Source organism: Aotus nancymaae, unplaced genomic scaffold (assembly GCF_030222135.1).
Source record: "Aotus nancymaae isolate 86718 unplaced genomic scaffold, 86718_ANA_hifiasm-v0.15.2.pri h1tg000030l, whole genome shotgun sequence".
In the NCBI taxonomy this organism is placed as follows: Eukaryota; Metazoa; Chordata; class Mammalia; order Primates; family Aotidae; genus Aotus; species Aotus nancymaae.
In genome coordinates this window covers 13,458,260-13,481,907 of record NW_026988443.1, presented here as the reverse complement: position 1 = coordinate 13,481,907, position 23,648 = coordinate 13,458,260, and the positions used below count along the sequence as shown (strand labels likewise).

The window sequence follows — 23,648 nt, the reverse complement described above, 5'->3', positions numbered from 1 at the left end:
GGGTATGGGAGGTGTTGGGGGGCAAAAGCTGGGTAAGTGCAGAGCTGGGGGCAGGGTCTCCACGGACAATCTTGAAAGGGTCGGGACTCGAAGGGGAGGGTTCTAGGGCAACGGCCAGTGGAAGCGGGGGCTCCTGCGGCATGAGGTCATGCCAGCCCGAGGGTGAGGCGATTTGGACAGCCTGGCCTGGGGCGGCGGAAGGGCCAAGGTGGGGGAGGCCGCGGGGGAGGGGGCGGGGCGTACCGGGGCGGGGCCGGGGCGGGGTCGGCACCGCCCGGCGGGTCCCCCCGCGCTGCAGGGGGCGCTGTGAGCCTGGGCGGCCCCAGGCCGGGCGGCGGCCGCTCCCAGTGAGCGCGGCCCCTTTTCCGGGTTTCCTCCGCCTCCTCCTCCTCTCCTCCTTCTTCTCCGCTGCTGCCGCCGCTGCCCCTTTCCCGGCCGGTGGCTGCCGCTGCCGGTGCCGCCGCCGCCGCCTCCTGGGGGCCGCGAGCCGAGCGGAGACCGCCGCGGAGCGCGAGCGCCGCCCGCCCCGCCGCTCCGCCGGCCGCTCCAGGGCCGGGCCGGCTCGGCCGGCGCCCCCCGCGCCCCCAGCCCGCCCGCCCCCGCGGGCCCGGCCTGGCGCGGCCGCCCGCTACCGCGCTCCTCCTCCTCCTCCAGAGCCCGGCGGCCAGCCGTCTCCTCCGCCCGCCGCCCCGCGCCCCCCGCCGCGCCGCCGCCGCCGCCACCCTCTGCGCCCCGCGCCGCCCCCCGGTCCCGCCCGCCATGCCCGGCCCGGCCGCGGGCAGCAGGGCCCGGGTCTACGCCGAGGTGAACAGCCTGAGGAGCCGCGAGTACTGGGACTACGAGTCTCACGTCCCGAGCTGGGGGTAAAGCCGCCGCCGTCCCCCGCCGGGCCCGCTGACCCCTGCCCCCGCCCGGCCGCCCCTCGCGACCCGCACTCGGCTGGGGTGGTGTCTCCCGCCGATCCCTCCGCGGCCCCGCCGGAGACAGAGGTCCCGCTCTCGCACATGTCCTAGTCTTCCTCTTCCCTCCCCTTTACCCCCGTTTCGTCCCTTTCTCCCCGCTTTGCGCACCCCTTTCCCCCAAGGAATCCTTTTTTACTCGGGGAGAAGTGTGGGGTGCACGGATCGGCGCTGGGTGGAAGTGAGGGAGCAGCCCTTCCTCACACTTTTGGGTTTCCACTAGGGTGGGAAGTCAACAGCTGTCCTCTGGTGCTATTAAAATTCCCTGCCTTTTCGGTTTTCTGAGATGAGGTGGTGGGAGGAAATTTCTTAAAGACGTCCACATTTTTAAAACAGGGACTGTCTACCTTTAGGGTGTGAAACGGGAAGCAGGTGCTGTGGAGCCGCAGGGCAGAGGGGGCACCCTCTAGGCCTTCAGGACGGGTGCTTTATTCGCCCCTCTGGATTGGCTCAGAGCGTTGCCTTCCTACCCCATCTTCCCAAGTTAGGAGAGACCAATTAGGTTAGGAGCTCTGCAGAGTGAAAGGAGCCAAGATTACGTCGTGGCTTTCATTTAGGGAATGAGTTGTGACGTGATGTGTAGACACTTCCAAGTGTTTGCCTGGCGGAAGCGGCTGGATGACGTGTATAGTGGGCATAGGCTTGGCTAACCCCCAGTCCTGGCATTTAAGTGTGTCTCTTACCTTTTACAGTAATCAAGATGATTACCAACTGGTTCGAAAACTTGGTCGGGGAAAATATAGTGAAGTATTTGAGGCCATTAACATCACCAACAATGAGAGAGTGGTTGTAAAAATCCTCAAGGTGAGTATCCTATGAGTGATATGTAACATTTGTCCCCCCACAGGGCAAAAGGATGTAAGCTACCGCAGTCACATTCTAGAATGGGCAGTGCAAGCTTGAATTTAATTATTTATTTATTTAGAGTCAGAGTCTCACTCTGTCACCCAGGCTGGAGTGCAAATTATAGTTCACTGCAGCCTTCAACTCCTGGACTCAAGTGATCCTCCCATCGCAGCCTCCCAAGTAGCTGGGACTACAGGTGCATGCCACCATGCCCAGCTATTTAAAAATTTTTTTTTGTAGAGACAGGGTCTGGTCATGTTGCCCAGGCTAGTCTTAAACTCCTGAGCTCAAGCAGTCCTCCAGAACGACTCCTTGCAGGCCTCCCAAAGTTGCTGGGATTACAGTCATGATCCACTGCATGATCAGCCCACACTCAAATTTTACTTCTCTGATGTCCCTTCATTACTTCTTTTTCCACCCCATTTTCCTGTGAACTTTCAAGGAAATGTGCAGACTGGTCACAAATCTAAGCTCAACTCTAAGTTCAGGAAGGTGTTTGCTCCAAAATGTAAATTATAGGTGCCTAAAGCAAAAATTCCAAAAGGGCTCCATTTGTTAGAAAATAAATAGGTATTCAAAAGACAGAAAAGTCATTCTCAATTTCAGGTCTCCTTGAGCACTGTTCGTTACTCTTGGTGCATGATCTACCTTATTCCAGAAAGAAAGTTGGACAAAATTGGAGTGACTTCAGAGATGTATCTCAAGCTCAAGTGGAAGGAAATTCCTTAGTGGATAATCACTTGTTTTTTCTTCTTTGGCAATAAAGTTTCAGGTGGTGTGGATATAGTGCATTAGTAGTGCTGAGAAGCCTTGTTGGGAAACCAGAGAGCCATTGTTGCTTATCAGCTAGTAAAAATATAGAAGAATTCACTTATAATTACTAAAGTAGTCACTGAAACAAAACTATCTTAACATATGGTTTAGTGATCTCAGTTTGATAATGCTGTGCTTTTGTTATCTCTTTGATGAAGATGATTTTAATGAGCATGAAGGGTCGGCTAAATTTCCCTTCAGGTAAATGATTAATTGTGTAGCTTTAATAATGTTTTATAGGGTATGGTAAAAAGTAATTCGTAGAATCTTTGATGGGTCCTCATTATTGCCAGATCACTTCATGTGGGTACATGTCATTCAGTGAGAGATTGAGAAGACGGAAGAGTAATGTAAGCACTTCTACTGTATACATGTGATTTCCAGTGTGGCCCTTTTGCAGAGGTTCTGTGGACTAAGAATGTGGTATTGAAAAGCTGTTTCTGTGTGTTAGGGCAGCTGTGTAGGTAATCCCTGTTTAATGTGAGGGGTCAGGGTTAGCTTTCTGGTAATCACCTTTCAGAAAAATGATCAGCTCCATCACTCAATACATCCTAGCCTAGTGATGAAGGAGCAGAATTGCAGGAAAGAGAAATAGACAGTTATTTAAGTCACAGGGAAATTACCTATAAAAGTCATACATTAGCTTTATGTACACAAGCATAAGTTATTAATAAGCTGCTTCAAATCTAAGAAGGCATAAATTGAAATTAGGAATATCCACATTCCACTGCTGTATATTCAGAAGAATGAATTGCTGACTCTAAAGCAATTCCAGAAAAATGTCTAAACTTTTGTGTTATGGCAGCATTTTTAGAGTAAGTGTACAATTTTCTGTGGTGCTTTTTTCTTTTTCTTTTGAAAGGAACGGCATTCAGGTGTATGTGTAAATACCAGCGTGTTCATTTAGGAGAGCGTCACCTTGCTGCTTCATCATCCAAAGAGCTTCATAGGCTCTAGCTTTTCCCTTACTCTAAAGATTCTTAGCATATGTTGGGGAACCCAGTATGGAAGCTGCTGCAGGTTATTTTTTACAAATGGGAGACCTAGGCACAAAGGAACTTACCTAACATCATTATGTTGATTGACCATTAGCCAGAACTCCTGTTTACTATTTCTTCATATCTCTTACTGCTCATTTAGCATTGGATTGTAGGATTCTAAAACTGAGCACAAAAACAAGTACCAGTGTCCTGGAATTAGACTTGGGAGGCCCCTTTGATACTCTAGTTAATAAAATGTTTCTTGTTTCTTCTTGTCTCTTTTGACATTGTTTCTTTTCACAGTGCAGTCTAAACCACTAGTGAAAACTATACTCACTTCTTTGTGTTTTTTCAAAGCCTGGTGGCATTTCTATCCAGATTTTGTTCCTGTCTGAAGGATGGGGTAGTATATCACTAATGGCATTATTGTGGTTTTAAAAAGAACAGGATCTTTAGCCAAAGTTGTGCTTCTTTATTCAAATAAGTTGAAGTTATGACTAATAGCTTCTATTGTGGTGCTTGATCATAGGAAATTAGGTCCTTAACGGAGTACCAGCTGCTCATAACTTGGAAGAATCTAGAACAGGCTTCCTTTTTGTATAAGCCTGCTGTATTTTAGCTGCAGGATTGTATTATGCACATAGTGACCAAGATAGAGGGTATCTTTCTTGAAGACAAGCTATTTTTTTTAGTAACATTTCATATCAGTTCTTTCCAATATGTGAGAATGGATGGATGATGAGTTACTACAGAGGAATTTTCTATCATTTAATTTGCATTAGTAGATTTCCAGGTATTTTATTGATCAAAATAAATTGAGCTACTAAGTTGTTTTAGGAATTTAGAAACTGGGAGGGCCGGGCGCGGTGGCGCGTGCCTGTAGTCCCAGCTACTCGGGAGGCTGAGGTGGGAGGATCGCTTGAGCCCAGGAGTTCTGGGCTGTAGTGTGCTATGCCAATCAGGTGTCCGTACTAAGTTTGGCATCAATATGATGACCTCCCGGGAGCAGGGGACCACCAGGTTGCCTAAGGAGGGGTGAACGGGCCCAAGTCGGAAATGGAGCAGGTCAAAACTCCTGTGCTGATCAGTAGTGGGATCGCGCCTGTGAATAGCCACTGCACTCCAGCCTGGGCAACGTAGCGAGACCCCATCCCTTTAAAAAAAAAAAAAAAAGAAAAGAAACTGGTGAGGAAAATTTTGCTGTGTATTCTGTGGCTAAAATCTTAAAACTTTCCAATCAATAGAGAGGTTGTATCTTTTTTTGATAGATTGTTTTGAGGAAGAGGAGGAAAATGATAAGGGTTTATGTGGCAGGGCAGAAAGCTACATTAGTGCTGAAAGTTTCAACTTTTAATTTTGAAAAATCAGTTCTTCATTTCCTTTGTAATACCTCTTGGAACAGTGTACACAGAAGTAAAAGTGGCCACTTTTGACAACTTTTAGCATCTTATGAACACTGCCTGTATGTGTAGATTTCAGCATTTCTTGGGGTCCTTGAGAAGCTTTCAAATTAAACTGCTATTGAAAGTTAAGAGCAACACTATTTTTAAAAAACAAATATATAGCATTTTGAATCAGTGCTAAAATGACTTGGAAATTCCCATATAAGTCTTCCTCTTAGTAGTAGTTATTTTATAAATAGCTTGACTATCCATTTTCCCACAGATATTAATTCGTGAGCTTTAAACAAAGGATGATGGTATTAAATTTTGCTTTTTAAGCATGTTTAGCATATTTGCAGATACTTTTTAAGTTTTGTGTTGTCAGTAGCTAATGTTAAAAGGATGAGCGTTGGTTATACATCTTGGTTGGCAGCTTCATCATGAGCTGGTGATCTTTATGTTACATCAAAATAGTGCTTTCTCCTTTATTTCTAGCTTCTCCTGTGGTAGGTTTTTTACCCTCCATTTAGGAATCTGTATGAAGACATCTTCCTGAAACAATACATTAGTGGTATTTATCTAAATTTTTTGTAAATTCTAGTTTTCACTAATGTCTCATGGCATAAAAGTAGTGAAAACAGTATTGCTAAAGTATTGCTAACATTAAAAACAATGTTAAAAATTGTATGTTAACTAGGCTCTTTCTAACATTGTGGTAGAGGAGTCACGGATTAAGAGTGTAGTTAACCTGTGTCACACAGAATCACAGAATGTGGGTGCTTAGAAACCATTAGAATCTAGGCCCTTTTTACAAATCAACCAAGACCCAGAGAAAGGATGTATCTACTCAGCATCATGTAGTCGGGGGTGGAAGCACTTGGTGTAGGATCCTGTGTACCTGTCCTGAAGTCTTGGTAGATGTGAAGAGCATAATTAGGACATTTTCTGGATGTTTGACTTTGTGATGTACTGATCTGTACTAGAAGAATTGAGGGACTCGCACCAGGAGTCAAATGAAGATAATTTGTTTCTAATGATTTTTAGTTATTTTTCTCAAAGGAAGTATTTGACTTTGGTAGGTTGCTGGTTGAAGAGTGGAATCCAAGAGTCCTAGAGGGCTGTAGGGGCCCAGGCAGGGTTCTCTGTGATTTGTATCCACAGCAGCACGTTTAATGCTTAAATGAAATGCTACTTTACTGTCTTGGTTTGAAGCCTCAATAAGTAGTGTTTTTATGCCTTTTTTTTTTTTTTTTTTTTAAACCCATAAAGCCCCTCCAGGTCTCAGCATGATCACTTGCCAGATTTGGGGATTAACAGTTTTATCCCTTTAATATATGAGTTTATTTAAGAGCAAACCACATGTGAAAAGAATATCTTGAGATAGTGTACCCATTTTCATGTATAAAGCAGGGCTCCAGATAGTTTCTAGAGTTTAATTTCAGGATCTGCCATCTCATAATCAGGGTGGTGTAGTGTATGAAGTGCTGTAAATGAGAGCAGAAGGCTTGAGTTCCAGAACTAGCTTCTTCATTGATACCCACTTGACTGTTTTCTCATCTATGAAATAAGCATACATTTCCTGCTTAAGTCACAGGGTTGTTAGGAAAGTCAGATAAACTGTAGATTGATGGGTAGAGAGATAGATGATCATGTTTTTAAAAATCTACAAAATGCTTTTCTCAGACCTAGGAAGCGGTCTGCCTGGATTTAGGTGTTAATTCCAACTGCAGACACTCTATGACACTGAACAGTTGCTTAAGTTCTCTGTGCCTTGGTGTCTTTCCTCAAGTAAAACTGTTAATAGTGCTCTTCTAAAAGGATTAAATGTACTTAAAACAGTGCCTGGTCTGAGAGATCAGTAAAGTATAGTAGTAATGGCAATATTACAGTTGGGCCATGCGAATGATTTTAGAGGCAGAACCAATAGTAGAAAGGGTTGCAACGTTCTCTTGATGTGATTCAAGGGGTCTGCTCTATGCCTTGCCTTAAAAAAAAAAAATTGGTGTTAAAACACATATAAACATAGGCCGGGTGCAGTGGCTCACGCCTGTAATCCCAGAACTTTGGGAAGCTGAGGCGGGCAGATCACCTGAGGTCAGGAGTTCAAGACCAGTCTGGCCAATATGGTGAAACTCCATCTCTATTAAAAATACAAAAAATTAGCCGGGCATGGTGTCAGGCACTTGTAATCCCTGCTACTCGGGAGGCTGAGGCAGGAGAATTGCTTGAACTCGGGAAGTGGAGGTTGCAGTGAGCCAAGATTGCACCATTGTACTCCAGCCTGGGCAACAAGAACAAAACTTGTCTCAAAAAAAAAAAAAAAAAAAAGAAAAGAAAAAAAAAAAAGGTAACAAACATAAAATTTACCATCTTAACCATTCTTAAGTGTACAGTTCAGTGGGTAATGTTGTGCAGCCATCACTACCATCCATCTCCATAACCCTTTTTCATCTTGTGAAATGGAGATTCTGTATCCATTAAACCATAACTACCCATTTCTCCCTCCCCCCATTTCCTGGCAACAACCATTTTACTGTTTCTATGAATTTGACTACTCCAGGTACCTCATATAAGTGGAATTATACAGTATTTATCCTTTTGTGACTAGATTATTTCATACAGCATGATGGCATATTGTCCTCCAGGTTTATCAGTGTTGCATGCGTCAGAATTTCCTTCCATTTTAAGGCTACATAATTTTTCATTGTATGTATATACCACATTTTGTTTAGCCATTTATCTATCAGTGGATGGGCTACTTCCATGTTTTAGTTATTGTAAATAGTGCTGCTTTGAAGGTGAGTGTACAAATACCTCTTGAAGGCTCTGCTTCACTTTTTTTGGATATAGACCCAGAAGTGGAATTGCTGGATCATAAGGTAATTCTATTTTTAATGTTTTGAGGAACTTTCCATACTGGCTATACCATTTTACATTCTGACTACAATGTACAAGTGTGGCTATTTCTCCACATCCTCACCAACACTTATTTTCTGGTTTTTTTGATAGCAGCCATCCTGACTTGTATGAGGTGGTATCTGATTATCATTTTGATTTTATGCCTTGCCTTTTTAAATAATTTTTTTAATCCTGAGAATAAACAGTTATCCTCAAGGAGTTGATTGTGTAATTGAGATGATGAGACTTGAAAGATTAGAGGAAAAATTTTCTGTGATGAAATAACGTTGCTCAGATAATGTTTTTAGTTAGGTCAGATGCAGTGGGTTTTAGGGATGCCACCAGCGTAGTCAAATACATGCCATCATCCAGGCTGAACTTTCTTTTACTCTGTCCTTCCTCATTCCTGGCAACCATTGTTCATTGTAATTGTTCATTGCAGGTGATGAAATTAATATCTTAGTGGAGCAGTTGTTGGCTTGGTAGTAGAGTAAATATTTGTAACCCAAATTGAGAGTTAGGAGCTGTTGATATATTTCTGCCTGGCTTGAATTTGTCAGTTCATTTTCACCACTTTGTCTATTAGACTGAGTTTAAAAAAAATTTTTTTTTTTTATTTGCTTTGGAGAATAGCTAAACTGTTTGAATCTTTTAAACAGATATTCTCTGAATGGGAATAAATGAAACACAGATGGAAACTTTCTAGGATGCAAAGTGAAATTGTGAGATTGTTGTGGAAATGTATGTGTTTTCTCTATTTTGTGTAACTGGTGGTTACACAGCTGTACAGAGCTATAGGCTCTGGACAGGAGAGTCAAAGCATCCTTATTTCTGTAAAACTCAGTTTATTTTCCTTAGGATACCAATGATCCTCGTTTAAAGATCCTAACTTTTTATCTGCGATTCACATTAAAAGGATCACTTTCAGTTCCTCAGAGCCCATTGGTGGTTTCGCTTCTTGGGCGTCTCTCCAGTTCAGAGGAATAAACTGAGGCTGAAGAGATCTACCTGTAGCCTAGTTCTTGATGGTTTGGAGGGAAGTGTCCTGGACTGTGGGTCGACCACGTTCCTTTTTTATCATTTCTTGATCTTTTGTCAGCATGTGAGGACTCTAGGTGCCATGGGACTTCTTTGTGCCACTTTCAGAGTTACCCTGCTATTCCCAGTCTCTAGTTTGGGAAGTTTATTAGACAACTGGTGTACCACAAAATGTGCTTCAGTTGCTGTGTCAGATGCCTTTAGAAGTATTGAGCGATAGGTTAATCTTAACTGGGTTGTCCAGGCCTGACCTGTTGCTGAATAACCAGAGAGCAATGCAAGACTTTACATGGGGCAGCATCATAAAGGCAACTAATGGGTTGCCCCTGTAAGGAGTTAGGAGGACTGTTAGGAGTAGAAGAGGGTTTTTGGTGGATATAGGCCTCTGGCTATGGGGTTTTTTCTCTCTGTTACCACTCCCACAGATCTATAGCTGCTTTCCAGTACTGGATGACAACTCTAGAATTTTCTTAAAAGGCATTTACTAAACTGGTAGTATTGGCTGAATTTATAAGTACAAGATAGCCAGCTTTGGCTCGGCACGGTGGCTCATGCCTGTAATACCAGCACTTTGGGAGGCTGAGGCAGGCGGATCACTTGAGGTTAGGAGTTCGAGATCAGCCTGGCCAACATGGTGAAACCTCATCTCTACTAAAATACAAAAATATTAGCCAGGTTTGGTGGTACATGCCCGTAGTCGCAGCTACTTGGAAGGCTGAGGCACGAGAATCGCTTGAACCCAGGAGGCGGAGGTTGCAGTGAACTCAGATCATGCCACTGCACTCCAGCCTGGGCCACAGAGCGAGACTCCCTCTCAAAAAAAAAAAAAAAAAAAAAAAGCCATCTTTTATTTTTCTTTTAACTTCTTAACATAATTTCAGACTTAAAGTTGCAGGAATTCCCATATATGTTTCACCCAGATTCCTCAAATGTTAACATTTGCTTTATTCTTCTTTCTCTCTCATATATACATCTATATAATATGCATTTCTTAAAAATAAGAAGTTTCTTACATAACCCTACAATGCCTCATTCAAAAATCAGAAGGTAGCAGTTGATGCAGTGCTGTTAGCTAATCTGCAACTCTCATTCACATTTGCCTGTTATCCTTATAATGTTCTTTATAACAAAGGAAAATCCCAGATTACATAATTATATTCAGTTGTAGTCATTTGTTACATTCAGTTGTCACATTTGAAAAATCTGGAAGAGTTGCTCAGTTTGTTTCATGACATTGACATACTTGAATCTTACAGGCCAGTTATTTTGTAGTGTGTCCTTTCCTGGCTATTTTTTGATTGGATTGTACAGTGCTTTTTTGCCCCAAAGTTTCGAGCTCCGTTGTTAACGATAAAGGGACTAAGGAGTAAGGTTTCTAAGTGGAGTCAGGGAACATGCACAGCAGCCACATCTGCTCTCCTGGGAATCCTGGCATAGCAGGCAGAGAGTGGGTATCATCATGGCAGCTGGTTCACAAGGACTCAGCGAGAGTCCAGCCTCTGAGTTGAGCACTCTGTTATAGGTGATGCAAGAGCTCTGTGTTTCATAGTCCTCTCCTACTCTGTTTTGTTGTGTGTTCAGAGCTGTATCTTAGTGACCAACAAAAGATGAAGGTTTCTCTGGCATGTGTGTATGTTACCTTTTCCCCCTCCCCTCCCCTTCCCCACCCCACACACAGGCTTTTTAAGTCTTGCTTTATTATTTCTTGGCAAATCTATTGACCTCTCTTTGCCTCTGCTATTATAACAGTGTTTCCGTGATGAAATACTCTTTTTACTTAGTTACGTTTCTCCGTTAGCCACATTTGGGAAACAAAAGCACTGTGGCAAAAGTATAGCATGCAGTCAGACTGCCCAGCTTTGATTCCTGCCCTACTCTGCCATGAGCTGTGTGATCTTGGGCAGATAGCTCAACTCTGCTACGTAGAGACTTTGTGAGGATTAAAAATGACATTATTAAATAATAAATTACTAAAAATTCGAAAATAATAACACATCATTTATTGGGTGCTTACTATTTTCCAGTCACCATTCTGAGTGCCTTATAACGCATACTTGATTATGATAGACTTACTTTTTCAGAACTGCTTCTATTCTTCTTCAAACTCTTCAGCTCATTTAAGACAAGAAATAATATGTGTAATGACAATAATTGTGTTTAAAGTGTTTAATCTTTCCAGCAGACTGAAAAGTTAGATAGAAGTTTTCAGTCACTGTTCTATCAGATTGATTTCTCCTTTCTTGATTCAACATCTCTCTCTTTAGGAATGGGATCTGTTGGGAAACGTTAACTGGCTCTGTGCTGATTTCAGATTCTAGATATTAAGGAAATGGGAGTGGCGACAGGAAATGAGAGCCGGCAGCTGGGAAGCAAGTTTGTAACTTGATGTCAGTGAACTGGTCTTTCACTCCTGAAAGACAAAATTACATGTAACTCATTGGAAGAGCAGGTGTCTCACCATTTTGTTTCAGTTTTTCCATTTGTGAATGCGTGATATACAGCTGTTCAGAGCTATATTTTCCACTTGGCAGTTATCTAGTAAGCAGGAGTTTTATTTTTAAAGTGTGATACGGGTATTTAAAATTTTTAAGTGCCCTCAGTGTAACTACTTCACGATCTTGACACATAAGCTGTATGAGTCTGTAAATTATTTAACTTAATGTTAAAGGTTCTTACAGGCAAGCCCATTCTATTTCAGTTTTTTCTCTTCGAATTTAGGCATGCTCTTTAATGCAACAGAGTGTACAAGATAGCGTACTATCCATCTGATTGGCTAACATTGTTTTACAGTTTTATTTATTAACTTCAGAAGGAGTCTCACTTCTGATTACTCTTGTGTATTTAAGCCAGTGAAGAAAAAGAAGATAAAACGAGAGGTTAAGATTCTGGAGAACCTTCGTGGTGGAACAAATATCATTAAGCTGATTGACACTGTAAAGGATCCTGTGGTAGGTGCCCAGTGGTTGGGGGAGTATACTAGTAGACTGGGGTGTGGATATGGGGGTTGGTTAACACACAGAACCTCAAATAATGATATAGTGGGGATGATGGTGTTTGTCTTAACTACTGACTTGTTTGAAAACCAGAAAAAATTCATGGTGGCCCAGTGATAAAACAGCTACCACTACTGCGATGGAACCTAAAAGTGTACAGAGAAAGCCGGGCGCGGTGGCTCACGCCTGTAATCCCAGCACTTTGGGAGGCCAAGGTGGGCAGATCACAAGGTCAGGAGATCGAGACCATCCTGGTCAATATGGTGAAACCCTGTCTCTACTAAAAATACAAAAATTAGCTGGGTGTGGTGGCGCGCACCTGTAGTCCCAGCTACTTGGGAGGCTGAGGCAGGAGAATTGCTTGAACCCGGGAGGCAGAGGTTGCAGTAAGCGGAGATTGCACCACTGCACTCCAGCCTGGGCAACAAGAGCGAAACTCTGTCTCAAAACAAAACAAAACAAAACAAAAGTGTGCACAGAAAAATCCCTCTTCTGGGTTTGTGCTTCACTATTTTGATTCAGCCCACAAATGTTTGCTCAATAGTCCTTTAAGCCCCTACCTCTCTCCAGTTTTGAAAGTTCATTACTGTACCTCACTTAAGTAAGCATGACATTTGAAAATCTGGGTTTACACAGGAAATGATGGATATCTCCACGTGAACACCTGGCATAAAGGCCTGAGCAGGTCCCCACTCTACCGACTCCTTGAAGAAGTCTTGCTCTTTCCCTTAATTCAGCATTTGCCCTTAGGGCTCATGTCACATACGTAGATAAACTAAAATATTTTTGTTAATGCTTAAGTTTTAGTCATTTTAGATGTTTTGTTTAATTTTGTTTTCTCTCCCTAGGGAGTAACTTAACCTTAGGTGTTTTTGATTAATCAGCTAAGATTAGAGACACCTCACCTCCCCATTTTTCTACCCCCTCCTGTCCCATTGCTGTTCTCCACCTGGTCTACCTCAGATATTTCCCTGTTCTCCTCCCATGATCGTTTTGTTAATTAAATAAATAGGTTTTTGCTTCTGGCTGCTGAAGACATCCTCATAATAATGTAGTAGCTAACATGCATTGAGTGCTTACTATGTGCCGGGCACATTTCAAGTGCCCAACTGTGTCATGTCACTCAGTCCTCACAACAGTCTATTGGGATGGGTAACAGTTATTGTTCACATTGTACAGATGAGAAAACTGTAGTTTGCAGAGGTTAAAAAATTTACTCAAGATTACACAGTAATCTTGAACTGAAGCATAAGGCAAGTTTTTCCTTCTGGACCCTGAAAAGGCTGAGAAGGGAAAGGATGGTTGTACACCAGCTTGTAACTAGTTTGGCCTTTAAGATCTATCCTGTCCTTTTAGCACAGATTGATTTTGTAATGACTAGTTCTAGACTGCCTCATGTTTGAAAATGGGCTGCATTAAAAATGAGTACCCATTGAAAAGTGAGCACCATGTAAAAATATGAATTTCAGAATAATTTTAAAAATGTGAGTCAGTATGTGGTACACCAGGAGTGTCTTTTTTTCTTTTTCTTTTAACGGAACTTAGTGATACATCTTATTTTTGTAATTTGTTAAAGTGTGTGTATGTTTTACATGATATGTAAGACAAGTAAATTGAAGTTGACAAAAATCAACAGGGACCTCTTGTCTATTAGAAGATCAGACTTACTTCACAACCTGTAGAGAGAGGTGGTAATGTTGATGAAACCCTTACAGCTTCAGGCTGGTGAAGAATTACTTAATCATGGCTGCTACTGGGGCTGCTGTTTGGACTCTGAGTTGTCCTCAAACAGAGATGCATGCTGCCCTGTGGCCTGTTTCCTAGGTAACTTTTACATGGTCCTTGAGCAAAAGATTCCAGATGATTCTTTTTCCTGTAGTCCCTTAAGTCTCTGCTTTCTCCCAATTTTGAAAGCTTATTACTACCAATTAGCATGATTTTACTTTACTTAAGGAAATCTGATATTTGAAAATGTAGATTTACATAAGATAATATTGAACATTTTTGTACTCATTGGATTAAAGATTATAGTTATTTAAAAATATTGATTATATATGAGTTTTTAGGAACAGGTTTGCTTGATAAGATGAGACAATCTTTAATGGTCTCTAGCCAAGGCAGTAATAGTATAGTGTAGTTTATTGATAATGTCATGGATAGTTATATTTTCCTTTTGGACCCCCAAAAGACCTATGATACATTCCCAAAACCTATGATAATTCTGTCAAGTACAATTCTGGCTTGCTAAACTAAGATGAAAATGTGTCGCTTTTTTTTTTGTATATAGTTGGCAAACTGGAACACTGCAGGGTGTAAATCCTCACATAACCATTGAAGATTGGTTAAGGCCCTTGGTAGGTTATTCACAGAATACATTCCTTTTAAAACTTTTTGTTAAGAAATTTTCAATCATTTTCAAAAGTAAATGAATGATATAATGAACCTTTCTTCACACATGACCCAACTTTAGCAGTTAATCAGCTGTGGCCAACCTCGTTTCATCTGTACTCCCACCACTTCCTACCTCCCACTATCCCCAGTTATTTTGAAACAAATTCCAGACATCATAAAATTTCAAGAGAATACTTTTCTTGACAGGCTGTCCCTGATAAGTGAATCCCTTTGTTAACCTAAGTGGGATTTGGGGATGGGCCATTTTGGCAGAAGCAGATTATATTGATTATTGTTTGGGTACTTAAAAAGCATTACTATTCTCTTTTACAGTCAAAGACACCAGCTTTGGTATTTGAATATATCAATAATACAGATTTTAAGGTGCGTATACTTTTCTTTCTGGCATGGGGTTAACGGGGGCGAGGAGGAGGTGGTAATAAGTACTGTGTACTCCAGAACCCAAGCAGCCAGGGCTGTCATTGGTGAGAGTAGGAAATAACAGATTGGGTTCCTTAAAGCGTGAATACAGGATGCAGAAAGTGGTTAGAGTTCTTGCATTGGGTGAAATTACTCATCACCCTTTGCCTTGCCTGCTCCAGGAGTAACTGCTCGGCTGGGTCTAAGCTAATGCCTTGTCTGTAACACTCCTGTTTTAGGCAGCATAGCTTTAATTGTATGCTAACTTTGATTTTCATTCGAGATCTTACTTTGCTGAGAGGAAGGGTTAGACTGATACAAGGCTATTGTGAAAAGAAGCAATGCATTGGATTCAGTGCTATCAAATAATGAATGTGTGTTTGTGCACGTGACGTACAAAGAAATGGATTCAGAAAAACCAGAGTCAGTGCTTTAGAAGAGGCCTATCCCGAGTTTTTAACATTTTCTTATAATGTAAATTATTTTAGATGTTGACGTGTTTTACTAAAATCATGATTTTAAACTGTTTTTTCACAAATTTTATTGTTCAAACATTAAAACCTTAATTTCTATCAAGGTTTTTGGGGTTAGGCCTGCTAGATATGGTGGAAACTCTTTTTTAGAGCATAATTTGAAAACCAATATACAAACAAAATAGTAGTGTTGATTTTCAGGGGCATTTAGAGGGCATCTAATTCTCTGTCAGTGAATTAGAGACTTGTGATTTTGTTGTGACAGGAGCTAGAGACAAATCTTAATCAGCAGTTGAAAGATGTTGGTATCAGGAGGGATGGTTCTGGGTGAAAATAGAGAACCTTATTCTCACACTTAATTTTTCTTAATCACTCTAAAATGACTAAAACAAGGTCAATTAGTGAAAAGTAAGCAAAAGAAGATATTTCAACTTATAAAACAATAAGTAGGAAGTTTTACGTGTAGAGCATTTCCCACATGTGATAGATTTTCTTGTTAATGTGACTCCTTACAGGTGAAATGAACTCTAAAAAACGGGGTATAAATTTTTTCATTCAATAGCATAACAGCGCTTAGCTCGTAGGGTACTGTGCTGTTATGTATGTGATCCTTTGAATCACCCAGGTTTATCCTGGTATATGTGAGTGGGAATGTGTGTGCATGCCTTAGAAAACCAGACAGACTTTAATGAAACCAAACATTTTCCTAATGCAAAAGTTTAAAGGCTGATCTGAATGGAACTTCATAGTGCAATTCCTAAGTTTTAAATGCCTGTGCCTCGTTAATGAGTGTTTACCAATTGTCTAGCTACATGTGTAAAATTTTACCTCTGCATTTTGTATTTCTTAAAATGACATCTGCTCTGTTGATTTAACAACATGCTAAAGATCAGTTAGTGGGAATTCTAATTTCTTAGAGAAATTCTCTCTGGGATCTTAACCCTCAAAGGGGATTTCATGCATTCTCTCATAGCTTTCTTTAAAGGGATCATGGGAAATTAATACTTTTTTGAGGCCTGCATATCTGAAATCATTTTTATTTTGTCCTGCCAATTAATGTACTTGCTAGAGTATAGAATTCTAGGTTATAATTCATTATCCTTGATTTTGAAGAGATTGTTCTAGTATTACCACTGAAGCCATTCTGGTTTCATCTTATGTGATGGTTTTGTTTTTGTTTTTTGCCTTTGGAAGCTTTTAGGATTTTCTCATTTCCAGTCTTCTGAAATTTCACAATGACTTGCCTTTATATGGGTCCCTTTTATCTTTTGTTCTGCATACTTGCTGGGCTTTTTCCCCTCTGTTTTGGAAAAATATTTTTAATGTTCTTTGATTTTTCTCCCCTTTCTTCTTTGTTCTCACTTTCCAGAACTCATTCAAATGTTAGACTTCACATCTTACAGCTCCATTTTGGTCTCAGAACTTTTTAAAATAGTATCCTGTTCTTTTATGTTTTATGTAATACCTTCTATTTTCTCACTAAGAATATTATATTTTTCCCCTTCATACTTTTTCCTCTATCTTTCTTTGTGTGTGAGTTTTTGTTATTTGACTCTGGATGGTTCTTGAATGTCTGCTCATTGCTCTAAAAAGCCATCACCTGCCTGTCTCAAGGATGCAAACTTAGCTCCTGGTATCTTAGCCTCAAGTTGAGAACCATGGGGAGTGTGGTGCAGACTTCACCTAGTTCTCCAGTTTTCAATGTGGCATCTTAAACAAACGCATTTTTCTGTTTCCACTGCACTCTGTTTGCTCTTTTAGAGCAACATTGGGGGTCCCCAGTCCTGAGCCTTTCTGACGTTGTTCAATTTGAAGCTGTTTGCTTCTGGCCCCCTTTCACTGTTGATAGAGACATGTTTTGTAGCTTCACAATGTTGTTTCTCCTGTCTTCTTAGTTCTTATGATTTAATCTCCCTGCCCCTTTTACTGATACTTTAGAGGAGTTTCAGGTAGAGCAGAGGTGTTTGATCTGCCACGTTTAACTGGAGGTCCCCTTTGAATGTTCAAGGCATGATATTTTAGTCATCTTAAGAGATCATTAAATATCAGATGGCAGATGTGTATTTTTGAAGAGCAAATCATGGCAGGAAAATTATATTCTTTTCCAGATAAGTATGGCAGGCCACAAACAGAGAATTATTTAGTTCAATGTCCTGAGGTCCTTTAGTCTTTTTATTTTATCCTGTGTCCATCTTGTTAGGAAAGTTTGTTTTTATTTTTTACCTTTTTCATTTTAGTGTAAAGCCTATTAATAACTGGTTTTAAGGTTATCACGCAGAGAGTGTTTGTCCCTGGCTTAATATCAGGGTGAATTAACAGTGATGCAGCCCACATCCCATTCTTTTCCGTATTTTATATTGGTGAAATGGATTATAAATTTTGATCTCTGATTTTATTTTATCATAGGGTCCTTCTCTAAATTTGGTATTAAGGTTATATTTGATGTAAGATAGATCGAGTAGCTTTTCCTCTTCCTATTCTCTGAAAGTTTATATAAGATAGGTATTATCTGGGTAGATGTCTTTCAAGGGTGGGAGGAAGACTTTGAACTCTCCTTTTTAAAGCATTTTATAGGTTAAAGGTTTATCTAGGTTTTCTATCTCTTCTTGAGTCTATTTGGATAATATGTATTTTATTCACTTTCAATTTGATTGACATAATTCTCTTAAAACTTAAAAACTATACTGTTGACTAGTCATCTAAAAAAAAAAAAAAACTCTGGCGTATCTGTAGTTATCCTTTCCTGCACATTTTTAAACAGTGTGTGTGCCTTTACTCTTTTTCTTTTTAAATCAGTCTTTCTAGAGATATCTTATTAATCCTTTGAAAGAACCAGCTTTTTGATTTTATTGCTCAGCTGTTATTTTTGTTAGTTGTTTTCTTTCTGCTCCTATCTTATTTTTCTTCTTTCTTCCTTCAACCTTGTTGGGCTCTCAGTGGTTTTCGTCTTCATTTCTTGAGTTGCATTAAACTCGTTTTTTGTTTTTCTTGACAATACATGTGCTTAAGTTTGTACAACCCTAAGCATTGTTTTACCTGCATCCGTGGTTGTAGAACTCACTTCTGGATAGTTTTCAAACTGGAAGTCCAAACTGCAACATTGTGAATTTGCATTTTTCTCCCCAGACTTTTTACTTTGAAAAGTGGAAAGAGTAGCACGGTCAGTACTTTTGTACCCTTCACCTAGATTTACCAGTTGTTACTGTTTTGCCACATATGCAGTTCCTCTTTGTATCTCTCTCTCTTTTTTTCCCTTGGGAGACAGAGTCTTGCTCTGTCACCCAGGCTGGAGTACAGTCACCTGATCTTGGTTCACTGCAACCTCTGCCTCCCAGGTTCAAGTGATTCATCTGCCTCAGCCTCCCAAGTAGCTGGGCCTACAGGTGTGCACCACCACACCCGGCTAATTTTTTGTATTTTTAGTAGAGATGGGGTTTCACCATGTTGGCCAGGCTGGTCTTGAACTCGTTACCTCAGGTGATCTGCCCACTTTGGCCTCCCAGAATGCTGGGATTACAGGTGTGAGCCACCATGCCCAGCCTCTCCTATCTCTATTTTATCTTTTTGCTGAGTCATTTTAAAGTAAGTTGCAGACATCATTATGATACATCAATTGTAAATATGCTAGCACTAAAGCTAGGCTGTTTTCCTCTACAAACCACAATACGCTTGGTACACCAAAGAACTTATATGTTTATACAATAATGCCATCTAAGATAAAGTTCACACTCAAAAGTTTCTCTCTAGTTATTATTTCATTGATGTTCTTCAGAGCTGTATGTTTGTGAATGTATGATCCAGGATCCAGTTGAAATTTTAAAAAATTTCTTTGCACTATGTTCAGAGAACATGACCTATATAATGTTAATTATTTGGGATTTGTTGATGGTTGCTTTGTAACTTTAGTACATGATCATTTTTTATACCAAACTTGTTAATTTAGTTCAGAATTATGGTCTACTAGTTTTTTTTCTTGTATTTCACCTTCTGGTGGAGGTATTGGTTTGGTCAGTTTCTCCTTAAAATCAAGTTTTTATGCTTCATATATGCCAAAACTGTAATAAAGATATTTTAGAGCAAGATGAAGCTTCAGAATGAATGAGAAAAGCCAGTCTGTAAGAGTTGGAATGAATAATTGCAGCAACTTCACATACTTAAAAGTGTCTCAGGCCAGGCATGGTAGCTCACACCTGTAATGCCAGCACTTTGGGAGGCCAAGGTGAGCAGATCACCTGAGGTCAGGAGTTTGAGACCAGCCTGGCTAACATGGAGAAACCATGTCTCTACTAAATACAAAAAATTAGCCAGGCATGGTGGCGTATGTCTGTAATTCCCAGCTACTGGGGAGGCTGAGGCAGGAGAATCACTTGAACCTGGGGGACAGAGGTTGCAGTGAGCGGAGATCTTTCCATTTTATTCCAGCCTGAGTGGCAGAGCAAGACTCTGTCTCAATTAAAAAAAAAAAAAAAAAAGTGTCTCAAGGGAAGCTAAGGCACTATTTTGAAATTAAAAAAAAGATTTTGATAAGACACTCCAAATGGGCTCCATCCCAAGAAGCTGGTAGAATCACATTGATATTTGGAGAATTTCTAAATTACTCACATAGAGGTAAATCACCACTTAGTAGATGATGTGAGGCCTGAGTTCACAGACTAAATACAGTTTCTTTAATTGGGGAAACAAATTGTACTTCTTTGTCATGTCATGTATGTTATTACAGGTTGTTGACATTTTGTTATTTCCTTGTAGGAAAATAAGTGACATTTTCAGGTGATTTGTAATAACTTTGATCTGCTTGATTAAAGATTTATTCTACTTCCTTAAATTTCTAAAAATGTTGACCTTGGTTTTATTCTGGATCTTGGGGGTTACTTGTAAACAATTCTTAAACTGGTGACTAGTATAGTAAACACCTTTTTTGCTTTGACTTTATATATCCCACCACTTTTTCTTCTCTCTACATATGACCACAGGGATTTATGGGCATGGACTGACCAGAGCTACCTGGGAAACTTTCTCATAAAGTGTGAATCTTCCTGAAGGTCATGGTTGGGAATGGGGTCTTTGAATCTGTGGCTCACGGTGATGGAGCTGAATCGCACCTGGAGTCTGAACAGCTGTTCATATGCCTACGGTAGCAGCAGGGCCCACATGTGGTCATGCCATTGTGGGTATCTGTGGTTTTAGACCATGGGGGCCCTGATTCTGATGATCAGATTACAATTTCTGCCATTCTTTTCCTTAGACTTTTTGGAGCTAATTAAAAGGCCCAGGAAATTTCCACCTTTTAAGTCATTTATTTTTTGAAAATGTAAGCAAAGCTGACTTCCTGCCAGCATTTTGCAGTGGAGTTTTTAATAATGTTCTCCCCATAGCTGGCTATAGAGAAGGGAAGGAAAGTGTGGTTCTTGTGACGTTTCTCTTTCTGATGTGTCGTGGACTCTTGATACTTCTGTTTCTTGGAAAATTGCTTCTGTTTTTGTTCCACTGACTATGAACATTGTAAAAACATGTATGCAAGACAGAGCTGCCATACATGGTGTTTGGTGTATGCAGCACTTGCTCTTCTGCTGTGTGAGGACTTAGTATGTGGTTGGAGTTGAGTGTGGGAAGTGGGAATGGTATTGAGTGAGTTGTTAAGTGGGCCGTTGGCATACTTGGGTCGTGGGGGGAGTTCAGAGATCTTTTATCACCAAATTTGATGACTCTGTCACCAGCCACTGTACCCATTTCTCCCAATCATATACATATGCCATGAAGCACAGGGAATGTTGGCATGGGATTCTTGGGGGTCTGGACAAAGCACACAGCAGAGTGAGAAATCACCTTGAGAACCTGAGGTCACCACCAGTTCCTGTGTGAGGATTGTTAACTCTGGGGACGCTGTGTTCTTAATGGTGTCCTGTGCACAGCCATGTTGGAGAGTCAGTGGCATGGAGATAGAGAAGGAAGGTATCATTGTCAACTCTGTAGAAAGCAGACAGGTTGGGTTTGGCTTTCAGGCTAAAGCGGAGCAGGGCTAGAGGGGAGAGAATGGAGGCAGCAAACACGGGATTGTTTTGTCAGAGTTAGGGACTCCGGCGGGGTGCAGTGAAAGAACAGAGCTTACAAAAGTCAGAGGAAGCTAGACTGTGGACCCTGCATAGTCTTGGATTTTAGGCCCAGGCAGTTAAATGTTACAGATGTAGGTTGGTCTTCTGCTACCCAGAGATCCTGAGAAGTGAGGGTGAAAGGCAGCCAGTCACTAGGGACTTTGTAATATCTTAGGCCTAAATACTGGTATACAACTGGTGTCTTGAATTAAATTGTTAATGGTTGTAGTAGCTAGAAATACTGTGTTGGCAGTCCAAAGACATTTATTTTTATGGCTTACCGATTTATACAGATACATGGTGTAGGTACCACATGATGAGGAAAGCCTTCCACAGATAAAAGTCTAATAAAATAGCCCATGTTAATTTTTTGGAAATAAAATGCCCCAGCCCCCTAAGGGTTAGAAAATTTGATCTTTTCTCTTTCATAGGGTATTTTTTGACTTGAAGTTCATAGGGTATTTATTGACTTGAAGTCCAATTTAGCATAGTCTCTGTGAATGATTTCCTTAACTCACAGAGGAGGAGCTGCTTTGACACCCAAGAGATGGCATCTTAAGCCTCTGTCTGTACATTCAAGCTGTCAGTGTGCAGCCAAAGTAGAGCTGGGAGTGAACAAAAAACTTGCGTATGTGTTATGTAGCTGAAGCTCTCTTGAGCAGAAGTAGTGGCTTGTTGGTGCTGTTCTGCCTAAATGGAGTTCAACTGCAGCCAGGGCCAGCCACCCACTCCACAACACTGTGTACTGGCCTGTGTATTTCATTCCCTGCACTGCCCTGAGGTTGATGAAATAACATTTTTTCCTAAGCTGGAAGGGGGAATTACTGAAAGGGGGAAACTTGAGAAAGCAAAGACCTGGTATTCTTAGAAAATGTTAAATTTGGTTCTTGGCAAATTTGATGTTATTATTAAAATTTTTTGAGCATTATATGTGGATCAAAAATATAAAATGGTACAGTGAAAACTCTTTTACTCTCCTGTATTTCAGCTGTATATTCCTCTACACATATACATGAAACCAGTTTTTCTTCTATATCATTTTTGCAGATACAGAAAATGTGGATGTATAGTTTTATTTTCCCCCTCATTACACAGATATATTGCTGTTCTGTGTTCTCTGGAGAGATTCCCTACATTGCTTGAGTCTCTCTTCTAATGGAAGAACAAGAGAAGTTTAATAAAGGCGTGTTTCTTAATTTTATGGAAAGTATGGGGCTTGGATTTATGGGAAAAGTGATTTACTTGGATTCGATTGACTATCAAAGATGAGAGTTTCTGACAAGGGTTTATGATGCTTTAAATGAAGCTTGTAGCATTAATGTATTCTTACTCTTAAAAATTTTTTTAAAACTCCCAGTGAGTGCATCTTTGGATTATCAATAATGAAAACTTTTCATTGTTTATTAGTTTGACCGGTGATCATTTTTGGTACCCTCTTTTTCACTCCTAAGCCATCAGTTGTTGCCTGTGAAATGTTCTTTTTTTCCAGCCTGGAGTTGGTTTCCGGGGAGCAGAGGGTATAGATTTTTTTGTAAGCTCTTGCCATCTGCAAATGCTGTAGCACCTCCTTTTTCCTCATTTCTTTCAAGAACAGCCTATCTCGCCACTATTTTACCACAGTAGCCCGTGAAGTTCTTCAGAGAATTTCTATCCACTCAGAACCCACTTTTCTAAAGTATACCGTGGTGCTGCAGTGGGGTTAGATTTCTTTACAGTAAGACTGTAAAGACAGATAACTTAGACTTCACATGGTGTAATTGTGGTTAATGATTGTAATTGACAAAATCACAGAGCATTAAATAGGAAAGATCTGAGTTGATTTAAATGATTTTTCTCCCTTGGAATTCCTTCCTTTTTTTTCCTTCTATTCTATGATTGAAATATTAAACCTTCATCTTTAGACTTTGCTCCGATTTATTTCAGATCAGGTAGTAAAAAAGTCATGGGATTCCTTAGCCACTTAAGTATCAAGTAAGCTTAGAGAATGGCCCGCACTTGGGATGACAAGATGCAATGAGACTAAATTAACTTTCTGTTTTTTGGAATCTGTTTCAGCAACTCTACCAGATCCTGACAGACTTTGATATCCGGTTTTATATGTATGAACTACTTAAAGTAAGTGGCATTCATAAACCGTTAATTTTTTCAGGCTTGTTCATTAAAAGATAAGTTTTTGAGAGAGCAAAGAGAACTCAAGCAGAATGTTTCTTGACATCCAGAGGATTTAGTGAAGTTTTAAAATTTATATTGAGGCTTCCATCGAGGAATCTTCACGTAGAAACTTTCCAGTGAAACTGAGAAAAAAATGTTGGTTTTTTTCAAGTTAAGGGGTGCCAGGGACGCTGTACCTTGGAAGCTCCCGT

The 23,648-nt window shown here is 40.6% G+C and overlaps 1 protein-coding gene across 1 annotated transcript in view; it reads left to right on the top strand.

Annotated features, from left to right (window-relative positions):
* Positions 1-389: 389 nt before the first annotated feature.
* The window catches only part of CSNK2A2 (casein kinase 2 alpha 2), a 38,859-nt gene continuing 15,600 nt past the window's right edge, over positions 390-23,648 (top strand). The window contains exons 1-5 of the mRNA XM_012447689.3: positions 390-863; positions 1,652-1,763; positions 11,763-11,864; positions 14,634-14,684; positions 23,341-23,400. Of these exons, the coding sequence (XP_012303112.2) occupies positions 760-863; positions 1,652-1,763; positions 11,763-11,864; positions 14,634-14,684; positions 23,341-23,400 (429 nt within the window). The 5' untranslated portion in view covers positions 390-759. The remainder of the gene's footprint in view (positions 864-1,651; positions 1,764-11,762; positions 11,865-14,633; positions 14,685-23,340; positions 23,401-23,648) is intronic.